This window comes from Microcaecilia unicolor, chromosome 2 (assembly GCF_901765095.1).
Source record: "Microcaecilia unicolor chromosome 2, aMicUni1.1, whole genome shotgun sequence".
NCBI lineage: Eukaryota > Metazoa > Chordata > Amphibia > Gymnophiona > Siphonopidae > Microcaecilia > Microcaecilia unicolor.
This window is the reverse complement of record NC_044032.1, coordinates 419,426,137-419,437,922: the sequence shown is the minus strand read 5'-3', so window position 1 is coordinate 419,437,922 and position 11,786 is coordinate 419,426,137. Positions and strand designations below refer to the sequence as shown.

The 11,786-nt window shown below is 41.4% G+C and overlaps 1 protein-coding gene across 1 annotated transcript in view; it reads left to right on the top strand.

The window, feature by feature from the left end:
- The first annotated feature begins 898 nt into the window (after positions 1-898).
- STPG2 (sperm tail PG-rich repeat containing 2) overlaps positions 899-11,786 on the top strand; it is an 873,622-nt gene continuing 862,734 nt past the window's right edge. Inside the window, exons 1-2 of the mRNA XM_030190712.1 lie at positions 899-1,178; positions 10,062-10,171. Of these exons, the coding sequence (XP_030046572.1) occupies positions 1,076-1,178; positions 10,062-10,171 (213 nt within the window). The 5' untranslated portion in view covers positions 899-1,075. The remainder of the gene's footprint in view (positions 1,179-10,061; positions 10,172-11,786) is intronic.

The following is an 11,786-nucleotide window of genomic DNA, read 5'->3' as shown; positions in this document are numbered from 1 at the left end:
ATGACACACTACCTCTTGAAGGATCTATATATAGTTGTTAATAAAAGGAGCTCATTGTGAACACTATCCACCCTAAAAGGGTGTTTTGTGGCTCTACATGAGAATTGTGATATTATGATCCCTTGTTTCATATTGTTGACGGTCTGCATTTTCTATATGGGTAGTATATTGGTGTATTAGGGTCTGCCTAGTGTTATGGTACAGTAAGGTTTGAGTATGTTTTTGCACAAATATGAGCATAGTGTTTTGCAGTTGAGCGATTGTGGTTAGTATATGCTTTGAGCAACCACTTTATTCTTTGACATATGATACATATCTAATATCTAAATTTAACAAAAGGTATTGTGAATATTTTATTTTTACTTATTTTTTTTCTGTGTTAATTGTGGCTATAAGCTCCGCCCCTGGCTCCACCCCTAACCCCGCCCCCTTTAGCCTCCCCAAACAGTTGGGCCACCGACTGCCTATGGTGTTGGGGGTGCCTCTCTGTTCTCCATGTTTACTTATTCCCCTTCTTAGCACCTGTACCTTCTGGGATAGGATAGGTCACGGTTTAGAGAAATTAGTCCTGAACCCTCGTTCTCCACTCCAATCTTGAGCCACCTCTGAGACAAACCAGACAGATAATCTCCTCCTTATAGCTCAAAAGTCGGACGCAATTCTAGACCTGCGAAACGAAACCGGAAGCCGCGATCTAACAACGGGCGACGACGACGTCCTTCCTTGTTTGATGCGTATAGCTTTCCCTTCTCACCTTTTTTGCTTTATCGGTGTCCGCGGGAGGAGAAAGGGGCGGAGCAGCGGTAACAAAAAAAAAAGGGGGCGTGGGAAAACCGCTTCCTTGGCAACGCGGCTGTGTAACGCTCAAACTAACTTGGCTCAGTCATACAAGCTTAACGCTAAGTGTTCGTGCGGTACCGCATCTTCCCTGCCAGCTTTTTTTTTTTTTTCAACACTGCGGGGAAGAGAGGCAGAAAAGTTTGTCATACCAGAGTCCGAGAGGTACTCCGCTTTCCGATGACGGTATAGTTCTGCTGCCTCTCTCTCTCTGGGGTACTAGTCCTGCCATTTTGACATGTATGACCGGGCGCCCCGGGCTTTCTCCGTTCCGCTGGGATGCACGGAGGCTAATGTCGGACCCGGGTCCTACGATGTATGGGCACACAGGCGCAAACCATGTGAGTGATTCTTACATTTCTAGTGGATCGTGGTACTATTTGGCTGCACTTTGAATATTTTCTGCGCGTGTTTTGTTTGGATGGTTGTTGTTGCTGAATAAGTGATAGTAGAACTTGCTTACCTTAGAAACCGGTAGTAAATTTCTTTGCAGGGCATCTGCGAAATCAGTTTGTACCTTTTCTTTGGTAGGATGGGTATTAGTGAACTTTATTTGATCCCAGTTGGTAAAAGAGATACTTGTCAACTTGGAAAATAAGTGAAAATCTAGCAAAACGTGGCAAGTTTTCATAGATGAACACAATATAGTAGAACAAATCAGGAAAAGGTAAATTATACATGAAAGCAACTGTATGCATATCTTCCACCGTCCGTAAACTCTTGAGATACCATGCCCCCTTATAAGGGCATACACTCAGTTCCACAGCTAATTTTTTTTGTTATAATTCACTTTTTTATTAGATTTTAATACAACTGCACAATAATGAGAACATTAGGCTTATAGAAACATCCAATAAAACTATATCAATAGGAAAACAGGAAAAAACCCAAATACCTCTCATCAAAGTATCAATAGATCCTTGGGAAAAGAATCAAATCTGGTGTTATAGGATTCCCTGAGAAAAAAAAGGAGGAAGAGGGGGGGATTTATCTGTTTGAGGCATTCAGATGGCAACACAACTGGTGAAAGCATCAGAGAAGTCCAGGGCATGTAAAATCAAAGAAAATCCCCAAGTAGTAGAATCTGTGACAAGAAATGTAATTGAAGGTGTCCATTACCATTCCCACTGCTTCAAATGACCCTGCAATATCGCTCGAAACCTCTCACCCTCAATAATATGATGCAATTTAGTAATCCATTCCAGCACCATGGGAGGATTTGGTTGCTTCCAACACATTGGTAGGACCAGTTGGGCTGCCAGAAGTAAAAAGGAGAAAACATGTGCTCTATCCTGAACCTGAGTTGTGTTGTCAATCTGTATATGTAACATGGCCATCTCATAACTACGAGCATAGTTAGTAGAAGATATACGATTACCAGCCATTCAGACTTTGTTCCATAAATGCTGAATCTTAGTGCAGTCCCACCACATATGCTGGAACGTACCCAGCACTCCACACTGTCTCCAAGATAGAGAGGAAGCCTCAGAGTTACATTTTTGCAGTTTGTATGGAGTGATATATACTCTACGTAACAGTTTATACTGTGAGTCTTGATGTGAAACTGCTGTAGCCACCCTCCTGCTGGCCAAAATAATTTTTTCCCATTGATCTTCCAGAGAGGACCGAGCCACCTCGGCTTTCCATCGTTGGTAAAATAAGTCTTTAGGACTGATTCGTCCAACTAGTAGCGCTTGATAAAAACGAGATATAATGCCCTTCGAAGTAGGTGACTCCACAGTGTGAATTCTGTAGGATGAAGCTTCTGAGTAAAAGCAACCCGATTTGAATGATTGAGGGCAAAGGGGTTCAGGGGCACTGAGCAACCGTCCATTATTTGAAGGCTTGTGAGCAAGGACATATCTCGTAGAAAGTGAATAACTTGTGTAAACCCATTGGTTTGTAACCAGTCAAACCTGGTACCACAGTTCTGAATCGGAGGAAACGTAAGAAGTTTGAATGTCCATCAAGGGAGAAAGTTCCAGTTGAATACCGCAATACTTAGTAATCTGGCTACAAACCTGCGTAGTTGAGCCAGGAATAGGGTAGTCTAAGAGAAGATGAAGCATGTGGGATAAATCTGTGAAAGGAATAATACTGATATGTTGAGGCAATACTGCTAATTCCTCCATAGCTATCCACTGCTGGTCTGGTGAAGTGGTCTGCCAAAAAAACATAGTATGTAAATTTGCTGTCCAGTAGTATAATTTAAAATTTGGCAAGGCTAGGCCTCCTTTGGCATCAGTCTGCAACAGTGATTTGAAGGAAATTCAGGAGGCCCTACCCGCCCATATGAATATCGGCATTCTATGGTGCAACTCTTAAAAAAATTGATTGGGTACAGTACATGGGACTACCATGAACAGATAAAGAAGATGAGATGCCACATTCATCTTTATTATATTTATCCTCACATTTATTGATTGTAGAGAGGTGATGCCAGTTGTTGAGATCTTCTTTAATAAGGGCCAGTGCCTTGGGCTAGTGAACTTTATAGAGATGAAAGACATGAGGAGGGAGCGTGACCCCCAAGTATCGCATGCCCTGGAGTTGCCACACAAAAGGTATCAAAGTCTGAAGGTGTTGAACATCCACATATGAGAGGTTAATTGGCATTAACACAGACTTAGATACATTCAGTTGTTCCATGGCTAATTTAAATAGTATTTGTTGTCCTATATGCAAGCCTTACAACCTCCTCCAGTATTCAGGCCCCCAGTGGCCCCTTCCCGAGAGATTGTTTTTAGTTAACAGTCATGATCAGCCCTATACCACCCATCTTAGAACAATCCTGTAAAAATACATTGGACATTTTTGTGTTTGTGTCTCTATACACAGATACATGGAGAGACATTTCCAAAAATAATTTATCCATGTACTTGGGCTGTTTGAAAACTGTCCACCCTCCATGTGGAAAGAAGGCATGCATAGATTACTCTTTTAGTTAGTGTGACTTTTGGGGCATATTATTTTCCTTTGGCTGTAACTGTTGTTTGTTGCTATGCAGAAGCTACTGCCTTAAGTGACCATCTGTTCCACCTAATGGTTAAGACAGGCCTGTACATCCTTCAGGCTTGCCTAGTCTTTTGTGGTTTGGTAGAGTGTGGTGTTATGAGGGGTCCATGATGAACATTGGGGGCCCTTTCTTATTCTGAAAAACATAAGAACATAATAGTAGCCATTTTGGGTTAGACCAATGGTCCACCTAGCCCAGTATTCTGTTTTCCAAACAGTGGCCAAGCTAGGTCACAAGTACCTGGTAGAAACCCGATCAGCAGCAACATTCCATGCTACTAATCCTAGGGCAAGCAGTTGCTTCCCTATGTCTGTCTCAATAGCAGACTATAGACTTTTCCTCCAGGAATTTGTCCAAACAAACCTTTTATTAAACTGAGATACGCTAACTGCTGTTACTAAATCCTCTGGCAAGGAGTTCCAGAGCTTAACTATTTGTTGAGTGAAAAAATATTTCCTCTTATTTGTTTTAAAAGTATTTCCATGTAACTTCCTCGAGTGTCCCCTAGTCTTTGTACTTTTGGAACGAGAAAAAAAATTGATTTACTTCTCGTTTTACACCTCTCAGGATTTTGTAGACCTCAATCATATCTCCTCTCATCCGTCTCTTTTCCAAGCTGAAGAGCCCTAACCTCTTTAGCCTTTCCTCATATGAGAGGAGTTCCATCCCCTTTATTCTTTGAACCATTTCTAATTCCGCTTTATCTTTTTTGAGATACGGCAAACAGAACTGTACGCAATACTCATGGTGCAGGTGCACCATGGAGCGATACAGAGGCATTATAGTATTTTCGGTCTTGTCTTATTCATCATCCCTTTCTTAATAATTCCTAGCATCCTGTTTGCCTTTTTGGCTGCTGCCACACACTGAGCAGAAGATTTGAGCGTATTATCTACAATGATACCTAGATCTTTTTCTTTAGTGCTGACCCCCAAGGTGGACCCTAGCATCAGGTAGCTATGATTCGGATTATTCTTTCCAATGTGCATCACCTTGCATTTGTCCACATTAAATTTCATCTTCCATTTAGATGCCCAGTCTTCCAATTTCCTAAAGTCTTCCTGCAATATTTCACAATCCGCTTGTGTTTTCACGACCTTGAATAGTTTTGTATCATCTGCAAATTTAATGATCTCGCTCATCGTTCCGATTTCCATATCATTTATAAATATCTTAAATAGCACCAGTCCTAATACAGATCCCTGTGACATTCCACTGTTTACCCTCCTCCATTGAGAGAAATGACCATTTCATCTTTACCCTCTGTTTTCTGTCCAATAACCAGTTCCTAATCTTGCCTCCTATCCCATGACTCTTTAACTTTCTCAGGAGTCTCATCATGAGGAACTTTATGAAAAGCTTTCTGAAAATCTAGGTACAGTACATCAACCAGTTCACCTTTATCCACGTTTATTCACGCCTTTTTAAAAAATGAAGCAATGGTGAGGCAACACTTCCCTCGGCTGAACCCATACTGGCTCTGTCCCATTAAATAATGTTTGTGTACGTGTTCTGTAATTTTATTCTTTATAATTGTTTCCTCTATTTTGCCCAGCACCGACATTAGGCTTACCAGTCTGTATTTTCATGGATCACCCCTAGAATCCTTTTAAAAAATCGTCACATTGGCCACCAATCTTCAGGTATTATGGACGATTTTAATGACAGGCTACATATTACTAACAGCAGATCAGCAATTTCATGTTTGAGTTCTTTCAGTACCCTTGGATGTATGCCATCCAGTCCAGATGATTTACCACTCTTTAATTTGTCAGTTTGGCTCAGTACATCTTCCAGGTTCACCGAGATTTCTTTCAGTTCCTCTACATCATCATCCTTGAAAACCATTTCCAGTACAGGCAGATCTTTTACATCTTCTTCCGTAAAGATAGAAGCAAAGAATTCATTAATTTTCTCTGCTATGGCCTTGTTCTCTCTGAGTGCCCCGTTTGCTCCTTCATGATCTAATGGTCCCACGGATTCTCTTGCATGCTTTCTGCTTCTGATGTACCTGAAAAAGTTGTTACTGTGAGTTTTAGCCTCTGTGGCAAACTTTCTCTTTTCTCGTTTAGCCTTCTTTATTAATGCTTTGCATCTGACTTGCCAGTGCTTATGTTGCTTCTTATTTTCTTCGTTGGGATCCTTTTTCCATTCTTTGAAGGTCAATCTTTTGGCTGTAATATCCTCTTTTATTTCACCACGCTGGCTGTCATTTTCTCTTCTTTCCACCTTTGCAAATAAGTACATAAGTGGAATGCATCTGGACTGGGCTTCTACAATGTATTTTTGAATAATGTCCACGCCTGGTTTAATGTCCTAACCTTAGCAGCCAATCTTTTTAGTTTCTTTTTAACCATTTTCCTCATTTTACTCTAGTCGCCCTTTCGAAAATTAAATGCAGCTACAGTAGATTTCTTTTGTGGGTTCATCCCAGATATCAGCTCAAACTTGATCATGTTATGATCACTGTTTCCCAGGTACCCAACACCGCCACCTCTTGCACTATGCCCTGCACGCCACCAAGGACCAGATCCAAAATGGCTCCCCCTCTTGTCGGTTCCTGGACCAGTTGCTCCAGGAAGCAGTCGTTTATTACATATAAAAATTTTATGTCCCTGGTACTTCCTGATGTAACATTTATTCAGTCAATATTCGGGTAATTGAAATCAGAATTAAACCAATAATCCTACAATTATAAGTCAGGTATTCGAAGGCGTATTTAGCAAGTTTCAATGAAAAATTTGTGGAGAAAAAAAGACCTCAGTAAGCCCGGAGACACCTCATTTTAAGGATACACCTTTTTAAATAAAGAGGACTCCTCATTAATCATCAGTCTTCAAAAAAACTCCACAAACGCTTATATTTTCATATTCACAAAACTATAGCCTAATCACCTTTTCCCAGTACCTATGGGGTGAGACACAGCTTTTAAAGTAAAGAGTATACAATGTTGTAGAGAAGTCCCACCTCCAGTCCGGCAGCCCTGTGCTGCCTTGGAGGAGAGAGGTCTTCTAAAAGGAGAGCATCACCCTGGTGCAGTTGGAAGTACCCACCTCCAGTCTGGCAGCCCCTGTGCTGCCTTGGAGGAGAGAGGTCTTCTAAAAGGAGAGAGCATCACCCTGGTGCAGCTGGAAGTACTGCTGTAGCAAGGACCAGCTCACCAGGGAATGCAATTTCCTCTCACACTGAGGATGTGTCTCCAGGAGCTTCTGCCTAGGAAGGAAGGGTTAGGATGGATGTTGTAGCTGGTGATTATTAGGCATGTAGATAGCTGGGTGGCTGGTGGACATGAGGATCGTCTGGTCACTTGCCTGCCTGATGCGAAGGTGGCAGACCTCACCTAGATAGGATTTTAGACAGTGCTGGGGAGGAGCTGGCTGTCTTGGTACATGTGGGTATCAGTGACATAAGAAAATGTGGGAGAGGGTTTCTGGAAGTCAAATTTAGGCTCTTAAGTAGAAAGCTCAAATCCAGAACCTCTACGGTAGCATTTTCTGAAGTATTTCCCATTCCATGTGCAGGGCCCAAGATACAGGCAAAGCTCTGGAGTCTCAATGTGTGGATGAGGCAGTGGTGCAAGGAGGAGGGTTTTAGATTTTTAAGGAATTGGGCAACATTCTGGGGAAAGCATCAGCATTTAAAAATGGGATAGAGCAGCTTTAAAGTAGAACCTGGGAGAAGGCCGATAGTTGTTTGGAACAAGGTATCTTTTAAAGATATCACCAAAACAGGGAAGATAGGGTATCCCAATAGTGAGGTTGCAATAGAGACCATGGTAGACCAGGTGTTCTTAAGTAAAAATCAGACAAAAGATTGCAAATTAACACTGTGAACTGCTGAGCAAGATGTAAATAGGAACAACAAACATAGTTTGAAATGTCTATATGCGAATGCCAGAAGCCTAAGAAATAAGATTGGAGAGTTAGAATATATTGCACTAAATGAAAAATTAGATATAATAGGCATCTCAGAGACCTGGTGGAAGGAGGATAACCAGTGGTACACAATTATACCATGGTACAAATCATATCGTAGTGATAGGGTGGATCAAATTGGTGGAGGGGTAGCATTATATGTTAAGGAGGACTAGATTGAAAATTCTGCAGGAAACAAAACACATTCTCCGAGGACAAGCAGGCTGCTTGTTCTCACATGTGGGTCGACATCCGCGTCAGCCCGGGAAGCGGAATATTAAAAAAACTTTGCCAGAGTCTTCTGGCGCACGTGCAGCGCGCACCGTGCATCCGTGGACTGATTTCCCACCCATCATGCGAGCGCGTCTCGGTTTTCTTTTTTCCGCGGTGAGGAGTGACAGGTTTTTCCTGTGCTCCTTGCTTTTTGCTCGGGATCAAGAGTCTTCATTTTTTCGCGATTTTCGTGTTTCTTATTCATGGCTGAGCCCGGAGCAGAACCGGACTGCCACAGGCCAACCCTTGCTCGCGCCGCCTCTTCCCATCCATACTGCCGCCACTTCCACATTTTTTTGTCTTTGCCTCCAACGGGGGCCCGCGCCAGCAAGCCGCTTCCTGTGTATCTGCTCCCACAGTGTGCTCTCCTGCCCATGCTGGGAGTCAGGACCTGGATGATTGCATCAACGCAATATCACGCTAATACAATCATCCAGGTCCTGGGCGGCACACAGGAGCAGGGGAGGACAAACCCGGAAGCAGGCAGCAAGAAGAAGCTTGCCAGCCCTTTGAGGCCGGGCCTGGGGAATCCCCCTGCTCCCCCCCTCTCGGTGGCCCTGCACAGGGCTGGCTTATTGCTTGGTCCCTCTCTGGATAAGAGCCCACCAAGAGGGACTGTTATACATTTATGTTCCCTGCATGTTTCCCTCTGATGTTGAAATTTCTTTCCTTTGCTGTGAGTTGAATAGTTTGGATTTGGGGTATAGCATTTTCTTTGTTGAAGGAATCATTTGTACAAATGGTCATGCCTATGTATCATGCTGAATAAATAAAATTTACAAAAAACGTTGCATGAAGCAGAATTTTGAATGCATAGATCTGGACCTTGGTTTGAAACTTTCTGGTTGGAGTGTGGGTGTATCTCCTGTATATTGATGAATCTGGGTTTTTGTGGGAGGGTGGTGAAAATTAAATTATGGGTAGTAGATATATGCCATATCTAAGAAGGCACATATCTATTTATATGGTGTGTTGGCCTATTAACATTTATTAATATTGCTCATTGTTCAATTGGACACTGTATTTCCATTTGATCAATAAAGATATTAAAAACATTACAAAAAAGAGGTGAACATAATTATTTTAGGGCCCCTTTTACTAAACCGTGCTAGCAATTCCTGGCATGGCAACATTGCCGTGCGGTGTGGTAAAAGAGGCCCTTAAATTTAGTATACTGCTGAAGATTTGGTTATTATCTATATATTTTCATTAAAATCAATATGTTGTGTTGACTTAATGAATGATTATTAGGTCTCATTTTTTATTAGTCACTGAGGGCCTCTTTTACTAAGCCATGCTAGTGATTCCTGGCGCAGTAAATGAGAGGAAGCCCATTCAATTCTTATGATCTTCCTCTCATTTATCGCATGGACATCGCTAGCGCAGCTTAGTAAATGAAGCACAGAATTTGTTATAATTTTTTTAGAATTATGTAATTACATTTAAAATGCTTGAACTTGGCCGTTCTTTCTCTTGTTTGATTGTAGACTGTCCTCAGCTAAGGGGAGTTGACAGTATATTAAAAAAATATATTTTTTTGTTATTTGACTCCTATATAGCAGGGAGGGTTGAAGGTCATTCATGAGGAGAGAGATTTTCTCCTGATTATGGAATTTCCTCCCCTGGGTTCCATATCTGTAGACAAAAACTTCCTAGATTCAAAAATTTTTCCCTCCCTCCTTTGCTCAATGATAATTTGAGCTCTGGGCAGTTGAAGCAAACCATTTTCAAAGAAAAGAGGTTTTAAACTAGAGGGTATAGGCAGAAGTTCCAAGGGTGTAAATGAGAGTAACATAAGAAACTATTTCTTCACAGAAGGGATAATGAATGAATGGATAAACAGCCTCCCATTGGAGATGGCATAAAACCAGAAACAGAAATAAGGAAAACCTGGCATGAGCACAGAGGATCTGTGGCAAGGCAAAAAAAGGAATCATGCAGACGGAATGGGCTGCTTTTGTCCTCCTCTTTTTTATATCCTATTTCTGTGTTGTATAATTATCTTTTTTTTTTCACTCCAGGTGGCAATGCTCCATTTCTTTCTAAAGCAAACCGAAACTTTGCATTTGATATCCTATCAGCTGTGACTGTTGCCCCAGGACCAGGCCACTATGATGTTGATAAAGTTCAGGTAATTTGCAGATATTGTAAGTGGAGATATAAAGAGGGGAAAGATATATTTTGGAGGGAATAAATGGGTCAAAAATGGAACTTTGGTGTTATTTTTGTTTATTTTAAATATCATAACACTTAATATGCGTTTCTCCAATTTCCTAAAATGAGTAGTATGGTGTCAGAAGAATACTTTAGTAGTCCTGAAAAGATTTGTTTCAGCAATGAAAGAAGCAGGTCGCTCCTTTATTTCTACTACTGCCGCCACCAGGGACCTGAGCTCTGCTTTTCTTCTCCTTTCATTCTCTCCCCCTGTCTCTTACCAGTTTTTTTTCTCCTCCCTTCATTGGCATCTCTTCTCATCCCTATGTAGCTTTTCTCACATCTTGCAGTTCTTTCACATTCTCCTCCACTCCATTTTCCTCTCTCCTGCCCTTTAAACCATTTTCTGTCTCTCACCTCCTCTTCTTATTCGTCCTCATACCTTTTCCTTTCCCTTTATTACCCCTGGTCCCCAATTACTCTCCATTTCTTTCTTCCCTAGCATATCTGCCCTCTGCCTTCTGTGTCCTACCCGTTACTTCTGTCAGGTAATCTGAGTGGTAGCAGTCCACCCTATGGCTGCCACACACTTTATATAGTCTGTACCAGAATGGCGGACATTTATTTTCCAATCACTTAAAGAGGAAAGAAGTTAACCACTAGGGAAATCCATACAAACACTTCGCTTGTATTAGTGTTCAATATAGTCTTAGAAATGCAGGTCTTCAAATGCTGAGTTCTGCACCAACTATAAGACCAAGTGTTTACTTATTAAAAGAAGACAGGTTTTTATAAAAATTTGAAAATTGAGAATTAAAAAAGTAGAAATTATCAAAATAAATGAAAGAAGGTTTTTGCAGATGACCGATGCTAGCCAGCTGTAAAAAGTTTGAAGACCTGCATTTTTTAGGCTTTTCCTTCCGTTTTTGCCTATATGAGACTATATTGAACACTGATACGTGAGAAATTTTCAAATGACATGGGCTGGCAGATCTTGGGCTCTGATCTTATGCTTTACAAAGTATTTGTAAATATCTCAGTATGTTTTTAAGAAATCGGGACTGAGGCTTCAACCTGAACTAAACATACTTATTGACATAAGCTGAACAGTTTACAGCTTTTATGCTTTTCAGCCTTTTTTGTGTGGATTCAGAACATTTGATCCCTGACCACTTGGTGGTCCTCAAAGCTCAGGCTACAGCATAAGCAGATTTGAAGTAAGAGGATGTACAAATAAATCCTGCTCAGGGCTGCTAGGATGTATTTTTCTAGGACATTACAATTGTAGCCAGAAAGTGCTTGGTTATGAGTGTGCTGAAAATTTTGAGCAATTTCAAAACACTGTACACAACAGTTAGCAACTATAGGATGAGATCTTGCAACTTTTCTCTCCAGGTCTTCTATAGTGATAGTGCAACAGTCTACATGGCCAGGTTTGTAGTATATGCAATTGATGGAGGTCTGCATGGCTGCATATACCATTAGAGGGAACATTGTTCAGGAACCCAGGACAGAAAAAGGTTGAGTGCCAGGGACTGGATTCTTTCTGGTCCAATTCTGAAGCAGAGAACACACTGAAAAGGTCTTGGGTT